Below are 18,382 nucleotides of genomic sequence, written 5' to 3' on the forward strand. Positions count from 1 at the left end.
TGACGAAAGAACAAGAAAACAGAGCAACGCCTGATTGGGAAAAAAAAAGAAAAAAAATCATAGAGTTTATGTAAGTTAAACTTTCTTTAGGTTTTTGTGGTTCAGATTCTGATGTTTAGAGATAAGCTGGAGAAAAAAAATCCTGATTATGAATGAGAGATTTGGCCATTCTTTCCATTTTCCAAGTTAAAATTCCATGAGGAAGAGACCCATTTCAATGGCTAGTCAAGCTACATCATTACTTCTGTTAAAATATGGTGACATTTTGTAGAGTGGCTGAGTTATGATTATGAAAACAATTACTAGTATCATTTTTCTTCTACTAGATGGTTTCCATGTTCCAAAGCCAAATAAAAACTTCCTGGAGTTAGTATTAAGCTGTATGACTAGTTAAGGTCTCTCCCAAGAAAGCCATTAATGTATTCAAGAGAACAGCCGAAGGTCAAAGCTGAGAGCAGAGAAGTCCTGTTTGATTTGATGGAGCTGTTCAGTTACTCAGGTGGTTAAAAATCAGTGTTTTGGTTGTTTGGGGTTTATTCTTGCTTTTCATGATCAGCAAGTAAGTAGTCTTTGGCTATTGGTATTCTCTTGCTTGGAGTTCTAACAGTATGTTCTGTGGCATGTTCTAGAAATGAGCTTCTGGAATTATGAACTTAACATTTTTAATTCCAAAGACTGAGTTAGTAGTCCATCATTCTGTTTGGTTTTTTTTTTTACCACCTACATAAAGATGTAAACAAAAAAAAAAAGCTTCTAAACTTCTAAGAGTTGCTCTGAGTTGTCACCATCTAAGGAACACCTTAGGTTATATGTTTTTTTAAAGGTAAATGGAGTTCCAATACTTGAGTCACGATCTAAGCAGGTCTATGATTTTTTTGAATAATGATGTTTTGAGTATAGTGCTTTAATTCAGTTATTGTTTGAGTACCTACAGTTTAGAGCAGAAAATTGTTTGATGTATCAGGTGATACTACTACAAGGGATAAAAAGGGATCTCTATTTTTCTGCAAATGCTGCCTGCAGTAATTATGAAGGATATAGTGGCAGATAATGACATAAAGGTCATTTTATTGAAAATAAGCTGCATAGACTTTGGTATAGATGCTGTACCTTTAGCTTTCCTGAGGCTGTGGGTAAACATTTGACCATAGTATGAGTGACAGAGGCTAGGGCAGAATGGTTTTATAGGTTTTCTTTCTTTACTAACTAATATGTTAACCCAAAACATGCAGCTTTTCATCTTATTCAGCATCTCCTTATCTTCTCATATTAACATAACAAAGTTACATGCTAAACCAAACTTTCAAGTTGGTATAGTCTCATGTGTTTACACTTTCAATTCTCTCCAACTAAGCTTAAAAAGGAATAATGTGCCTATTCTCTACTACAAATGCAGACAAGGGGAGCAAAACTAAGACTGTTCAGCAGTCTTCAAAAGACTATTTTACCCTTTTCCAGAGAGTATTTTGTGAGCATGCAGAACTCCAATACTTGTTGGATAAAGTATACTTTTGTCACTACAGATGGTAACTAATAATCCATCCTGCTTTCACACAACTTCAAATGTCTCTGTTAAAAAAAACCCAACACAGTAGAAGAAAAACCCACAGAGGAAAGGGGTAGTTACAGCTAGGAGTTAAGATGCTCTGTAGTTTTAAATAGCTGCAAACTACTTTGGTTTGGACCTCATCTTTAGCATTGTTGCTAAATGGTGACTAAGGAATCTTAGAGCAATTAAGTAGCAAAAACAAGTTAAACCAAACTCACTCTTCTACCCAGATTGTCTTCTGCTTTACCAGCAAAGGGTGAGACCTTGTTGATTGTTTATTTTATCTCTAGGCTAAAAGTTTAGCACCCTCACTAGCTTCCTGCCAAAATCCTCCTTCATTAGGAAATAATACTTTCTTAGTGTTCTGTCTCTGACAGCTATACTGTGTACTAGTGCAGAAACACTAAGTAATTTCATTCTATTTAGACTTTTGGCTAAGGGATGGATCTGAAACTTTGTATAGATAACAGCTGATCTCTGTCTGTCTTCAGCATGCTTGTTAGCGTGGTATTTTTACTGCTTTTCCATGTGTCTTAGAATACAATGTGTAGCCTGAGGGGGGCAAAAAAGCACTTTCTTTTACTCTGCACACATGGAAAGAGTAGTTTTCCTTATCAGGATGGGTACAGTTACTTAAGCAGCTATTTAGTCTTTCTTTGCCCAAATAGCATCACCATTGTGTTTAAGAACAAATTCACAGTGTACAGGGGTTATGTTAGGGATGATCTTTCTTTAGTCACCAAAAGATAAATTCCCTCTTCCCAAGCTCTGTGTTGCTTATGTGAGTAGCTTCAGGAGGTACTTCCTCCACTGCCCTGTCCTATACTTAGGGCAAGCCCTGGTAAATGACTATATACTCTGTAAATAATTACAGAACTAAAAGCTGTACACTTGCTAATGGTAGCTAGAGTAGCATTAACAAAGCTTAAGGGTTATGCCTGGTGAATATTTTAGACTGCTTCAGAGCTCCCTCTTTTTTTTTAATTGCTCAAGAGTATAGGGAAGCCAGAAATGCATGACAACTTTTTATTTTTGTATCAAGTGCAACATTGCAAGTAACAGATAAAACTCAGTTTACTAGTCCCATAGTATACAGAACTGAAAAATGCATTCTGCCGTGCTGTAGGCACTGTGTGTAAGAACCTGGTCAAAACTTCAGTGCAATTGTGACTAGAAGAGCAAAGCAGTGCTATTACTGTTACATGTTTATGTATCCCAGTGTCATTAATACATTTATGGTAAAGCAGAATGGCTACCACTCTAGTGTATGAGCAATCCCAGGAATTAGATTTTACATCTAAAACAGCAAGCAAAGGAATCAATGCTAATCACCTTAATGAGGTGAGGTTACAAACCCAGTTTCAAGGAATATGTTGAGCCAATTGATCACAACAGAAGAAAATTTAAGCTGAAAATACCTGGTTTTATCTAGTAGGGAGAATTGGAAATTGGGCAGTTAAAGTGGCCCAAGGAATTCTGCTTCCTAGCTTTTGCTCAGTCTTCATCTGTAGCACTTGCAGAGGCCTTCAGCCGAGAAGTTTTTCATCAAGCTACTAGCAAGTGTAACTGACCACCATCTACAACTTTCTAGCTGTTAGTTCTGGAACAAGTCCTTGCATCACCGCTGTTTGAGACAGGCATTTCTACTGTAGGTAGGTATCAAGTTTCTTCTTGATGTTATCAAAGGAATCCACTCCCATATAGTCAGCTTGGCCCTGTTCCCACCGTTCCTTGCGTTCTTCTGATGATACAGTTGGTAATACCGGTGATGGTGCTGATATTGATATGTGGGACACTGCCTCTGTAACCTCTGCCTAAAAGGAAAGGCAGAGTCAAAATACAGAAATACTTTGCATACCTAAAAGTGAGCAACAGGCCATAGAAGGGGACAACGAAGTAGATGTTCTCATGCGCAGCAGCAAGCATTGCCAATGGGCAGGGATTGTGCAGCTTTCCTAGCAAAATAACAAAGCAGTTACAGAAGCTAGCAGGGAGAGAAAAAAAAAGAAAAAAGTTTAAGTTCTTCATACCTCTCTACAGAAGCCACAAGAGAAAGCCAGAGTATAGACCAAGCCCGATAGCTGCAAATAGTTTGTTAGAAAGATGCAAGATTAACAAGAGAAAGCACATCTTAAGAGATCAGTAACTTTGGTCTTAGAAAGGCTGAGAACTTAAACTGGCCCATGTACTAAGCTAAGACTGTAATATCTTCAGTCAGATGCAAGCTACTAAACTCTGAATGAGAACTGAGTTAGAAGCATTACTTTGGCTTTGATAAGAATTGGGATTTATCACTGCCAGTCTACATAAGTACTAATTCTCTAGTTATCCTAGATTTGTTTCACCATGCAAGATCTGTATGTACATATTGCATGCTGAACTGGGGTTCTTCTGCTTGAGAACCTTATTAGCTGAAACACATTAAGAGTTAGGGCCCTTCTCTATATATTAAAGAAGTTACTACAGTATAATTTCTGGTGCACCGTTAGCTACTGACATAGTTTGTTTTAGGCAAGCAGACAACTACATTCAAGACCACTATAGCATGCTTCTCTTCTGTAGTATTATTTATTGCAAGCTTAAAAGAACAAAACCAAAAAACCCTGCATCCCACAAACTAAACCACACTCATGCTTTGAGTTGGACAGAGGGAAGGGAAATAAGTGGAATGGTAAGGAACCTGTCATCCATACTTTGGTAGTTTCTACAAGAATATTAAAGCACATACCGTGTTTACACCTGTAGTAGTTTCTTTAACAACTCCATGCTGTTCTAGTAATGGTAAAATGTTAGCTGTATAGGTATCCCACCACATGTTGAGGAATTCTGGGTGAACTATTTTAGGGTCATCCATGTTGCCTTTTATGCTTTTTGTTCTGGAGTCATATGTATAGTTCCATGGCTTTGTGCTTCCCAGGAAATGCACCACTTTAGTATTTGCACCAAACCTGTTGGACAGAAACAGTTAGAACTCACAGTTTGTGCAGGTGTCTAGAAAACAAGAGTTTTGACTGGCAGACAATTTTGTAACCTGCAGTTTCTGTAGGTGTCCAGAAAACAGACATATTAATATACTTAGGAGGCTAAACACTAAATGATCAAAGGGCCAATGCCTACTGGGACTGAAAGCATTGCTATACAACAGAAAAAATGCAAACTGAATTCTACATTATGCTAGTCAGAATACAGCCAAAACCTAATGGTCTGGGCTATTTAAGTACTTACAGCCAACTCAAGTCTTTAGGTAGAGTGATGTCCATAGCTCAGGAGAGAGCAGTCTCAAGCAGCCGTTGCAATCGGAACTGGTTTTAAAAGTGAAAAAGATTCTACTCCAAAGTCAGTGATCCAGATAGGCATTACAAGCATTATGTAGAGAAGGGTCAGTTTTAAAGTTACCCTTTCAGTTTACATCCCTATAGAAAAGGATCGTTGGAAGGCCCTGCTGCAGGAAGACTGTGTCCCTGCAAAATAATTGCTTTGTATAACCTAGGCATTTCAGAGGACTTCTGATGTTGGTGCAGCAGGGTCTTGCTAGACAGCCAACCATTGTTTTTCTAAATAACCTTAGTTTAGCCATGGGTGGGGTTTTTTGTTTGTTTCTTTTAAAAACTATTTTAACTCCATTTTCGACATGGACTTCTAGCTTTGTCCCAAATGTTATGAGGATGTTCTTTTGCATTAAGAGTGTAGATGAGATGCACCCCTTTTGAAGTAAAGAACTTATAACTGAAAGAGACAGCATTCATTCCATTATTCTATGGTTCCAGAACTAGAGTTCAGCTCGAGTCAGTTTTGTGAACAAGCAATACCAGACTCTCTAGTAACAGAGACTGTCTCGCCTAGTTCAGTTTGCATCACATTAGGATTTCTTCTCAACATAATACAATTAAAATGGATAATAATGCCAAACTAGTTTGTCTACCGTTTTGTTAAACACACCCTGGTCCTTTTGACCAGGACTCAGATGTTTAAGGAGTTTTACATACGGAGGCTATGGAGCCACGTTTCAAAAACTTCAGAATATTAAAAACAAGGTAGCATGCATTGGGGGGGGGGAAGCAGTACTATTGTAAAATCCTCAACTGTATTTCAATATTCATGTTCAATGTTTTGAACACAAATGACCTTATTGCAGAATGAAAACCTAGGCATGTGTGAAGCAAGGTCAAGTATTTGCGCTAATTTCAAGAAAAATAATATAAATCTCTCTTCAAGAGGTCAGTTCCTGGGCTTTAACTTCAAACTCCATGTCAAGATTTGGCATAAGAGGACTACCTTAGTTTTATTAGCTGTCACAGCACTGTTTAACAGCCTGAATTTTCTTCATTTTCTGCAGCTGTTCTGAGGAAACTTGCCATTGTTTAAAAATCAAGGCTATTTAAGATAGAGAATGCCTAAGAAGTGTTATGTTACACTTGCTGCAAAGGGAGAAGTGTATTCTTGGTATTCTGTCCACTTAGGACCTGTACAACAGTTGACAGATGCCACACCTCTACAACATTTTCAATACTTGCTTTCTAGATACCTTCTTTGCCATTTAAGCTCAACTGTTAGGAAGCTTTATGTCCACACTGGCCTCAGCAACTAATCTGTCTTTCCCCATTTCCCAGAAAAGTCCTTCATCCATGTTTTGAACTTAGCATTTGTCATGAATTGGCATTTTCTTTTGGAAAAAGGATTACTGAGACTGCTGTGAAATCTAGTCTCGCTGTACAAAGCTGTGAAAAACTTAGCTATTGATGTCAGTAGGTTTAAATTTCACTTTATTCCAACTGCTGATTATCAGGAGTGTAGCTGCTGATCTAACCAAGGGAAATTGTTCCACCTGTTGAGCAGGGCATTCTACTTAAAAGGGCTGCACTTCCAACATTCTACTTTTGAAGGTCTGCTGAATTCAGTTAGGCAAGTGATTCAATCCGTTAAATGGAATTTTTGTCAGGAGCCCCCAAATCTCATTAGTCTTTTGTGGCAACAAGGTCATTTGTAAATTTAAAGTCCTATGACTAACAACCAGCCAGACATGGAAAGAGGACATACTTTACAATAGATGTTAGCTTATCAAATGCTATCCAACTACTTAGTCATTCTTAGGCTTGCATATATTTCTTTAAATAAGTGTTCCACTTTTAGCATGACAGGATTTCAAATGGTATGCTGATCACAAGACATAGTTTGATCTTGAGCCAGCAACAGTCCTGCTTATGCTAGCTGCTGCTTTAGACACTGGTAACCTGATGTCATTCAGAGATCAGATTGTTTTTATGCAATTGGTACTTTCCCTCTGCCCCCCCCAACTTTTGCAGCTCTTAGTAAGAGTTTCTGTGTAACATTTCAGCTTCCCATGCTTTTCCCCCTTCCTCCTGTGTTTATTATAATGCTTTGAGTGACCCTGCCACTGACACATGGTTTACTCACATGCCAACTCTAACACTGCTAGCTAGGGAGGATACAGTTGTTTTCCTTACACAGGAAACGTGCAATGGTGTGGTGGTTGGCATGCAGTCTTTGTTCTATCTCGCTATTATGTAAGGAACTGTCTGAGATCTAGAAAGACTTTTGGGAGAGAATTCTAGGTTTATACAAGTCTGTTCACCATGTTCATTTGAATGGTATAGGTTGATTAGCTGAACTGTACTGGTTGTTAAATACCTTAAGTAACTTGAGTGAGGAAAGGGCAAGTTATCTAGGTGGGAACAATACCACCAGTGACATGCTGAAGTTCAGCTCAAGCTGATCCAAGAACTACTGCCTTTGGTTAGAGCCGTAATAAATAGTATCCCATACTGAAGTAGTGGTTCTTCCTTTTGCAAAGGAAGACATTTTCCTTTGTCAAATGCGCTTACTCTAAATCAACTTCGGTGTTACCACCAGGGACAAGTGGTTTAAGCTACAGATACAGCTTTCTCTCCGCATTTATCATGAGATGATTCATTTAACTAGTATTAATTCAAGGGTTTGGTTTTTTTTCAAAAAGAATGGAAACTATTATACCTTCTTTTAGTGACAATAATGGTCTACCTTTAGAAAAACTGTAAGTTCACATTGTGCCTGTTAATTCTGTTACAAGAAATTAGTTTATATAAGCTCTGAAAGCCATCTTAGAATTTTGAACTTACGCTTTAAATGCTGGAAGGTAGGAATATACAGAAGTGCTGCTCAAGTTATAAATAAATGGTAGATGTTTGCTCATGTCTGTTGTTGCCCAGCTGCTGAAGAAGGTGTTTAATAACCCCTGATCCGCACCTGAAAGAGAAAGCATTAATAGGCTACAAGCATCAGATAGCTGTTTTAGGATCTTTTTTAATCACTTCACTAATTAAGAGTTGGTAATGCAGTTGTCATGTCCAGTAGAGTACTAGAGTTCTATTTGTGAACAACCCTGTAAACCTTGCAGCCTTTGAAAATCCAAAAACTGCAGAGAATGAAAAAGGTAGTATATGTAGGGTTACTTTTGCTAAAAGATAGCAAGCTGCTCACAAACCCTGCCATTCAGTTTCTTTTACAGCTTAAGTTCAAGCTGTATAAGGCAGCACAAAAACAGGACTTGACAACCGAGTATGTTCAGCATCAGGAAAGCTGTAGCTCAGAAGATCAAGTACCAACAATTAGTTTTATTACTTATGCTTACAGATGCATGACCAACATCTCAACACCAGAGTTCATGTATCAGTGGTCTGGATGCATCTACCTACACTGTGATATGATAGGGAAAGCATGTTCCATCTTGCTGACAACTCTAGTAAAACTTCATCAAATCCCTTAACAGGCAATAGATGTTCCTAGTTCTGTATTAAAAAGCTGCTGACTAACCCCTAAGTGAGGATGACAATCTAAGTTATGGCCAGATCTACTGTGGTGGGAGGGGTCACCTCTTAGTTTGCAAGTAGGAGATCTAACGAGGTCAAATGAGTCTGAAGTTGCTTGGTATGTCAGTAGTACAGACTAGTTTATAAGCAGCTACTAAGAAGTAAAACCTACTTATTTATATCCATTTATTCTTTATTGCAGTGAATATACTTAGTCTTTAAGTGCTAATAGTTCCTCTTTATGACAGAGATTGAAGGGAGTCCCTCAACTTTCATTTGCTGTCTTCCCTTCGCCTGTAACTGCATTCACAAGTAGTACTGCTAAAGAGTAGGTAAATGGATAGCTTAGAAAAGAGACAACATTTTATTTTAAGCTTTAATTTTCTAAAGCACTCAGACTCTGCTGACTCAGAAAAGGTTTTATTTATTGGCCTATGATTAGGTTTAGGGCAGTACTGAGGTTTACACCCTTACTGCTGTTTGAGCAGAATTTGCTTTTTGCAACTGAAGTATCTAGGCACTGGGCATAAACTTAGATGTACAGACAGTACACTGGCAATATAAATTCTAAAGTATCCTGTTACAGCTGTCAGCATACATGCACACTGCAGAGTGAGAAATTGCCTAGGGACTCAGTCCAGTCATTTCAAACCTCTGACTTGCCTCTCAACCCATAAAGGAAGGAAAACACTTTTGAAGAAGTTGTGCCCATCACAAGAGAAGAGATTCAAAGAAATCAGACAAATCCTCTGGTCTTTACTCAGCTATGTTTCATTATAACTTCTAAATGCATATGTTAACAGTACGATCACCTAAAAGAGAAGAAAGTCTGGGATGCCCTCTCTGAGAAGATAGCTCATAACTGAAGGGGCAGCAACAATGGATTTAACTTACTCTACAGGACTTTCTCTCACTCAGATTGTTTTACATACTTGGCTTTTTTCACATTGCATGCTTTTGTGCCAAAGCAGTCACTGAAAGCAGCATTTAGCCGTCCTAGTTCAGACTTCAACAGTCTTGTTGTATCAACTGGACCTTAGACATAAGGTGAAGGAGGCAGTAGTTACATTAGCTGCATATCGACAGATACAGTCTTGCTGCATTATATCTTTATATGTAAAAGCAACCATTTTAGATCCCAGTCTAAAGAGCCAGAGGATTGTCAAAGCAATATTCTTAAGGTATCAGTATCAGTACTACCAGGTTTCTTTTAAAACCAAACTTCCCCCCCCCCCCCATTTTTAGATGTTATCTAGAATTACTGCATGACATATTGCTCATTATCTAGAAAGGCAAAGTTCAAATAGACAAAGTAGTTGTCTACATAAGTAGCCATCACTCTGCCATTTCTGGACAACAGCAATACATAGGAGGCATCTGTCTGCTGTTAGGAAATACTCTGGAAAGTCTTGCATTCCCTAGTTACTACTACTGCAGATGGTGCACTTAGAACTTGACTTCAATTATGCATAGCTTGGTAGCCTGTTGAGTTTGTATTCCTGTGTCCTATTAAGGGCAGTGACCCTTCACAGGTGTTTCTCTTACAAGAAGTTTCCTAGGAACTTTTCTTACTGTCTAGATCAATTTAAACTTAAAATCCCCTTTCTCCCCACTGAGTTTGTGAGCTCAGCAGCAGCAGCTTATGCAGGTAGTATAAGTCTCTGGTCTCATTTCTCAGATCAGTGCTACCATTTAATAAAAACTGATTAATTTTAAAGCCTAAGTACAAATTACAGTTCTAGAAATTTGGTACCTAAACCATTAACCCACCATTTTTGCCATTAAGAGCTGCAACAATTGCTTCATATTTAGGACATTGAGGAAGTTTCACAATTGTGTGGCTTTAGCTTTCAAGTCAGAAAGTATATTGTGGAAGCAGCTCTACTATTTTAAAGGACAGGGGCCTTAGACCTAGAAGAAGGGGTCTGCTAACAGTCAAGCACAAAGCTCAGGAAACAGCAACCAAATCTCAGATGTTTCTGGAGCTACTCAAAAGTCAGTTTGCACAAAGATGTGGGTTGGTTTGAGGTTGTTTTGTTTGGGTTTTTTAAACGCAAAAATTCAGTACTGTGCTACAGCTTTTGCCATAGCTGGTGATCAATTTACACCCAACATTTCAGAGCTCTCCCAGAGCTACCAACTGCTACCTTGTCAGTAGCGAGGTACAGACAGACCCTTAATCGTATTGCAATACTCATTTTCACTAGAGTTTATTCACGTGGTAGCATTAAGCATCAAACTGTGACTCATGTTCTTTAAGAGACCACACATAGGAGTCCACACAGTAACAGGGATTATTCTGCAGACTAGGAGTGACATCTAGAAATTTTTTCTTTTTTTAACACACAAAGTACTGAAAGTCAACAGGCTGGCTAATTAGCTTCTATTAAGAGTTCCATTTTACAGTCTTAGTTATGTAATTTTCTGTAGCTTTTTCAGTTAGACTTTGTTTTGTACCACAGTAGTTACATAATGAAATTAAGTGACAGGAGACAGTGATAGTCATTCAGAAGCCTTTAACTACAGCAGTCTTCAAGCAACACATGTGTTTACTACAATGGTAATAGATTGGTAAGGAGACTTACAGGACAGCAGAACTTGGCTTCTCAAGCTTAAATCTGGCACAGTGACCAATCCCAAGTGACCTATAGTGGGAAGCAGCCAAGGCTACATGCACTTGATATTGGGAAAAAGACGGTCACCACCCTATAATGACAGGAAGCTATCACACAGCATATGAAGAGATAGTTGCATCTTCAAACGTTTGTTTCTCTGAAGCTGCATACGAGTTGATCAGTACTATTTTTTTCCACATCAACTTGAGTCAGCATAGAACATTCAAGCCTTGAGTGTTAGGAACTCATGAAGCATAGTACTGATGTTTTATTTGTTAATGCATGCATTGTGCTTGCTGCAGCTTAAGATTTCTTATTACATGATTCTACATTGCTAATGCTTACTGCTGCTAGTTTGGAGGCCAAACTTTTAGGTTTTTTATTTCATGAAGTCTGAAAAAAGTAGTTTTACTACATATTGTAATGATAGCCTCTATTGTGAGAAGGATAATTTTTGTGTAGTTACATTGAGTTCAGAATTCTATCATACAGAGTCCCCATGACATGTATGTAGTTAACTGAGCCATCCCAACCACTACCACCGTTTTTGGTCTAACTTATATTGAAATACAAATTAATACATACCATCAAAGCTGCCTTTCTCTGTGGCAAACTGTAACAGCTGATTGTATGTTTCAATGGAAGGTCGGTAAACAAAAACTCCAGAATTAAAACAGTCAGGCCAGCCTGGGTCTGGTGCTGCAGACAGCTCTTCTCTCTCAAAAAGCTCATCAATATTTGACAAAACCTAGTTATAAAGGGGATAAAAAAAATTGTTCTCTGGTTTTTAGGTTAGGAATTGGGGTATCACGTTTTAATGGATTTTGATATACACCTTAAGACATGAAAGGAAGTTCTCATGTTGATGCTCTTGTCTTATGGAAGACAGTACTTTATGGATATAGTCCCCACAGACTATGTTACAATTAATTTAGATAAAAAGGCACATAACCTTTTTAGAGTTACTAGTCCAAATAGCAAAAAGGCCTCTGTTACCCCTCCTCTTAAAAAAGACAAAAAAACCAAAACACCAACCCTCCCCCCTCAAAAAACCCCAAACAACAAAACCAAAAACAACCCACAGAAAATCCAACATCCCCCATACTAGGTCATTAAGAGGTACCATGAGACATGACCACTTACCATTGTGTCTGCATCCATGAAAACACATTTTGAAAACTGGGTCAGTTCCCAGCAGTGAAGCTTTGTTAGTGTCACACCCAGCTCAGGTCTTTTCATTAACGCCAAGTGTGCTGAATCCCCACTATCCAAGACATTTACCAGTATGACTTCATCGAAGACTTTTTCCAGCACGCTCCTGGGGAAAGAGTGAATTGCCAAGATTTAGTTCTATTGTTACTCCATCACCAGACCACATGACAGATGCCATAAAGAGAAATGGAATAACAGGGAACCTGGCAGTATTTCTTATGCCATCAGTAAGAGTTGACTGCATGTGTTGGAATGCACAAGTACACCTGTTTGTGCAGGTTTGTAATGGGCACATTTTGGGGAACAAAGAAGTTGGTTTGGGTTTTTTTCTTCTGCAAACAGGGCTTTAGTTGGCATTGCTACCAAGTCCAGTAGGTCATGGCTATGTAGTACAAACTTTCCACACAGCTTTTTTTCAGCCAGACTCTCATTTTTGGCAAGTTAACTGTCTACTTTGAGCAGGCGATTAAGAAATGGGAAGCTGTTAGAGTAGCTTGAGGAGGACAGTAGCTGAATCCTGAACAGCTGAAACAGAAGTTTATACAATAGTTATGACAACACTGTTCTGGATTTGTGACTGTTAGGGACAGCTGACTAGACCCAGTTGCTAAAACTTTCTTTATCCCATAAAGTTTTAAAGACTTACTTAATCATGGCTGTGGGTACAGCAGTGTTTTGACCCAGCATCATGTTCACCCAAGACTGACACTTTCACACCGCGTAGTGAAATTTTGTGGCAGATACCCAGCCTTTGCTTTACCATCAGTAAAGCATTACCATTAGTTCTGGAGAGGTTAAGGAGTTCATGCTGCTTAAAATATGAAGCATCTGTAAAGTCTCACTATTCTAGTGTATCTTGAATGCTCAGCAATTATCAGTACAATTTGAGTCACAGAGCTTGTCAGTGAGTTTTAGAACTCTGCCTTGCAAGGCTGACTTGATACTGACAGCTTGGATAGACAGTTGCTTCTGAACTTAAGGCATACCTCATTAGTGGATACAGAGTGAGAAACGCAAGTTCCAGTTACACCACTGGGTAGGTAGGTATCGCTGGTCTAAGGGCACAGTACTAGCTGGCTTACACTAGTACACAGTACTAGCTGGCTTACACTAGTACACAAGCACATTTATGATTCATCTTAAAGAGCTCACTCACCTAATAAGCTAGAATGGATGTTCCTATATGAAACATCTTTATGTTGATAAGGCTGTTTAGCTGCTCTGAGACCCCAGGGAGAGTCACTCCATTTATTGAGCCACTCCTCTACTGTCTCTATAAACTCAGAGATCTTTTCAGAAGAACTTCTCCATGTAGAGAATCTTGATCTATCATCCGTAGTTCATGTAGCTATTACGTTAATTGGTTTTTAACCCTCCTCTTACATGTAGAAAGAGCATCTAGTCCGCTCCATACTGAGACTCTTTCTAGAGAGTCTGTAGGAAGCAGTTGCCTGTTAATGTCATTTGTTGTACTGCAGTGACCTCATTAGATGCCTCTGTTGATCTGCTGATTTGACGTACTTGGTGCTACTTTAGTTCTACTCATTCCCTTCTCTCATGATAAGATTTGATTTGAAGTGTCTGCTAGATTTCAAGAGAACTTGTGTTACATTATCTCAGTCTGGAATGCTTCTGCAAGACAAATAAATACCAATCCCCTACTCCCACCTCCACATGCATACACACAGTGCTAGTGAACACACAGACAATGTTGTATTATTGGACAGTTCTAAGTAGGACTATGAAAGAGCAAAGATCCAGTTGAAATATCAGTATCAAGTCACGGTTTACTGCTCTAACTACAGAGTATTTGTTAACTCATCCTATGGAAGGAAAAAAAACAACAGTTTCATGTTTGAAGAACTTACAGAATTCCACAGTTAAATTGAATTGTTGCTAATTCAACTTAGCAGTTGAATTCTGCTAAGTTTAGCTGTTAAGCTTCCAGAGTTTTGGAAGATTACTACTAAGGAATTTGACTTCTGTTTTTCAACCTTTACATGAGCAGGAACTGTGGCAGTTTGAAGTATGTAAGTGACCTTACCTCATAAGATCTGAGACCTGAGGAGTTATGAGTGCAGTCAGCTTCCTTGTTGTTCTGTACTGTTGCAAAGATGAACCAAGTACCAGTGCTCCTTTCACATAGGAGTCATTTGTGGCTAGAGTCACAAAAGACTGGTCTGGAAGAAATGAACTTAGTCAAGTTAGCATGATCCAATACTTTATTCTGAGACAGACATACTAGAAACCTAATACTGTTAGGTAATTGTGCTGTGAGTTCTCTAAGACATGCTCTTTAACTCTCTGTATGGGGCCTACCTACATGGCTCAATGAAGCAGATTATACTTGCATAGCTATACTTGCTCTTAGTAACTTGACACACAGCAAAATGCAGTAAAAACCCAAAATCAAGATTGTTGAAAGAGAAAACCAGGCCCAGTTTGCCTGCAGGTTAAATAAGTCATGCCAAATGATAGAGACAATCTAAAAGGTCTAAAGAGCCTTATTTTGGCCATTAATACACTGTTCTCAAGCTAGAAGTATTGGGAGTCAGTGAGCCTGAGTTTGGTCTAAAGTTAGTAACAGTAGAGTTATGTAGAGTTATTCTAGGTTCAGCTCTGAACCCTGAAGCTAGGGCAGCGTAAAACTTACATTTCATACTCAAATGAAAGCAAGCATTGAATTAGATCTTGGACAGCAGTATTAAGTTTTGCTAGCTCAGGATTTTGCAGATGAGTTGTTCTGCAACCCATGGCTGCAGGTCTATCACAAGAATGCAAGATTTAAATGGGAAGTAACCAGTGATACAGTAAGCAATTTAAGACTTGCAGCAACAGTTTTCACTCTTCAAACAAAGAGAGGTAAGGTTGGATTGTTACTATAATCTTCTGCTCCAGGTGTATCTTAAAAATAGATTAAGATGTATCACTTTACCATATACTGCTTATTGAAGCCATACAATACAAGCTTTGCATTCTTTCAATTGTCATGTTGTTTTAATCTGCCAGGGTGGGACTGAAAAAAGCAAACAAGGAACTTCTGAACTTCTTCAGTTCACTATCGTCATGTAGTACTCCTTTCCAAGCTACAGCACTTTATAAAGAAGTGTGCTCTTTTCTACCAAACCATTTTTGACACCATCAATAAAACAGCTTCTTCCTAAGAATTTCAAGAGTAGATTTTCACATTCAAATTTATTTTAGAAGCTGTGATTTCTTTTCTTTACAGAAATTGTTAACGAGGTTAGATCAAGATTGAGAGTGAAGGTTCTGAGCACTTGGAGGCTTACTACCAAGTCTAGTAGTAAGATTAAATAGTGACTGCTCTACTTTCAGAGAGATTGTTGTTTGGTACAACTCCTCAGCCCATGAGACCGTCATCATCAATATCTTTTTAACTTAATACCATCTTAACAGTTGATGACAGAAAGTCATGTAGCATAATTGTCTATAAGCTCTACAAACCTGGTTTGCAAGCTCTACAGATCAGCTACAAAATGTTCTATTTTGCTTAGCAGCAAAACCAACTAGTCCCAAGGGATTGAGATTATAGTTGTCAATTACAAAGTTCAAAAAAGCTTCTATAATGTCAGGAATAGTTTTTTTTCCTTAATTCACTTTAGTTACCAATTTGTAATAGTTCATATAATTCAGCACATCTACAGAACAATTTTGTGTTTCTTTGAAGCTGTACAAATGGCAAGTGTGTAGCATTTTAAGTGGTGTGAACATCCTCCTAATAGGGCAGCATTTTTCATTACTTACTTTGCATGTTACTCCTCAACTACTCAATAAATAGAAGTTTGCCACTCTATGCTGACAGACAGCTCACTAAAAATCCAGTGTAGACAAAGTGGAATTGTACCCGACATTCATCTGAATGTTGTTTTGGGTTTTTCCCCAGCAGTATAAGACTAATTCTTAAAGTGACCTTGCCACTGAAAGACTAGCCTTTTTCATTGGCCTGTTAGCAGGTATACTTCTACCATGTCTTCTCATCTTACCAAGTATTCATACACAAAGGTCTGAGAGAAATGAAGTCAATTTAATGATGGAATAAAGGCTAAGAAGCCCCCTATTAAATCCCACCTGCAGTAGGAAACTGCTTGACAGGAGGAGGATACTGGCAACTTGTAGAGCATCCAAGTCCATACAGCTTTCTAAAGTTTTGAATAAACTATGTTCTATTTCATACCTTCTCTAAAGTGCATTCAGACTTGTTATGTATTAACCCATACTACAATTTGGGCAAGACCACTTGCTGCTTAATACAGAAGTTACATCTGCAAGAGGCTAGCCCATTCTACCTAAACTACAAGTATTTCAGTTGTGTGGGTCTCCCTTCCCACCCTCTCCCCCTTCTCCATTCTCTGTAAACACTTCCTCCACCATAGATTATGTTCATACCGCAGTCACTGTTATGCCTGAAACGTACTGAACTATTAGTAGTAGCGTGGCTGCAAAGGCACAAGGATCAAGGATTTGCGTCGCAAGCCAAGGTGCAGCTATAGTACATGACAGCAAGCCTTGCTAGCTATTAGAGGACAACAGCGAGCTGTGAAATTAAGGAACTGGTTTTAGCCTACGCTAGAAACTAAAGCACACAACCACCATGAGTCCTGTATGTAAAAAGGAGAAGAATGCTTGTCCAGGATGCACCTTCACCACTAAGTTAACACAGCAAGGCAGTACTGCGAGACAGCTGCACAGCTCCATAACTGATTTACCCAAGGACACCCAAGCTGCTTCGGAGGCATCTTTGGCTACCCAGGTCATAGGCTACAGTATCCGTAGGCAAGAGTCTTTGCGCCAGCCCTTACGCACCTGAGCGCACCCGGGAAGCCCGAGCTAGGAGCAGTCTTTCATTCGACGGCATGCGGGGGGGAGTAGAGCGCTCGCCCCAGGCGTTCTAAAACTTCCCCCAGAAGCACCCTCACCGGCGCAGCCAGAGCTCGCCGCTGTTCGCCCCCTCCCCTGTTCAGGTGCAGCACACCCGACCTTCGTGGAGCCCAGGACTGCTAGAGAGACGGGCGCACCTGAGCACGGCGTGCAGCGGGAGGCAGAGCACCGGACTTCCCGCCGCCTTCCCGACCTGAAAGCGAAACCGACTCCGCCGACAGCTTCAGGTAAGGGTTGAGCCGGGGGAAAGCCCGGCAGGCGGGCGCCCGGCGTTGCGGTAAGGAACTGCCCGCCGTGAGGTGCCACGAGGCGCGGAAGTTACGCGCTCCCTTCGGCGTCTCAGGGGAGCGCTCGGCTTTCTCCCGCGAGTCGCTGCGGCCCTCCGGCGGCCCCTCCGCCCCCCCCCCCCCCCAATTCGGGGACGGGGCCCGGGCCAGGCACCGAGGCAGGCGGCGCGGGGCGAGGCTGAACCGCGGGCGTCCGCTCGCGCTGCACGGCGGTGCCCGCGGGACGCCTCCGCCCCCCCCCCCGCGGGCGGCGCCCGCCCCCACCGCCCGCGGCACCGGCTCTCCGCGCCCCCGCCCGCCCGCCGGAGCTCGCCGCTGGCAGGGGCCACCGCCTAAAAATAGGCGCCGCCGAGGCCCGCCCTGCTCCCGCGCCGCCGCCAGAGCGCGAGCCGGGAGCGCGCGGCGGCTCCGCAAGCGCGGCCCGCGCCGCCGGCAGCCCTGGCGCACCGCGGCGCGCGCGTTGGGCGTCCGCGCGGAGGTGTGGCCGCGCGCACTGACCTGCCATGGCGCCAGCTCCGCGGAACGGCTGCGGCAGAGACGGCGGCCGCGCTGCCAGGGCTGCGCCAAGGCCGCCCCTTATATAGGGGCGGGGCCGCGCGCGACGCGTCTTCGGCCGGAGGCGGAGGCCCCGCCCTAAGGAGTCCCCGCGGGGCGGGGTCTCTGCCATGTTCTCCCGCGGCCGTGGCACGTCATCCCGCCGTCGGCCAGGGGTGGGTCCGCGCGGGGGCTGCGGGGCTGGGCGGTGAGGGCCGCCCGCCCGCCCGGCCGGGCGTGGAGATGGCGTCTGGGGCCGCGCCCGGAGGGCCTCTTACGCGCCCGGTGCCTCCTAGGCCGAGCGGAGCTCGGGCGCGTTCCGCTGCGCGGACGGGCGCGGCAGCCCAGGTCGGGGTGCTGAGGCTTCGGCTGGCGGCAGCGGCGGCAGGAGGAGGGCGCTGCCGCCGGGGTCGCCACGCCCTGCAGGAAGAGGGGGGAACCCAGGCCTGGCCCAAGGCCACCTGCAGCTGCGGGGAGCGC

General features: G+C 41.6%; 1 protein-coding gene across 1 annotated transcript; it reads right to left on the reverse strand.

The window, feature by feature from the left end:
- Positions 1-3,157: 3,157 nt before the first annotated feature.
- GYG1 (glycogenin 1) lies at positions 3,158-17,925 on the reverse strand. Its single transcript, XM_059822926.1, has 7 exons — positions 17,867-17,925; positions 14,227-14,362; positions 12,114-12,288; positions 11,556-11,718; positions 7,666-7,792; positions 4,278-4,497; positions 3,158-3,363 (listed from the first exon to the last, which is right to left on the reverse strand). The coding sequence occupies exons 1-7, from the start codon at positions 17,871-17,873 to the stop codon at positions 3,193-3,195; spliced, it is 999 nt and encodes a 332-aa protein (XP_059678909.1). The 5' UTR covers positions 17,874-17,925; the 3' UTR covers positions 3,158-3,192.
- Positions 17,926-18,382: the final 457 nt, after the last annotated feature.

This window comes from Gavia stellata, chromosome 11 (genome assembly GCF_030936135.1).
Source record: "Gavia stellata isolate bGavSte3 chromosome 11, bGavSte3.hap2, whole genome shotgun sequence".
NCBI lineage: Eukaryota > Metazoa > Chordata > Aves > Gaviiformes > Gaviidae > Gavia > Gavia stellata.

Bases quoted from the DNA above. Each gene is read 5' to 3' on its own strand.
- GYG1 (XM_059822926.1), bottom strand. The intron at 7,793-11,555 runs GTATGTATTAAT...TTTCTCTTTCAG, and splicing joins AGAGAAAGGCAGCTTTGATG to GTGCGGATCAGGGGTTATTA. The intron at 3,364-4,277 runs GTATGTGCTTTA...CTTTCCTTTTAG, and splicing joins CTACTACAGGTGTAAACACG to GCAGAGGTTACAGAGGCAGT.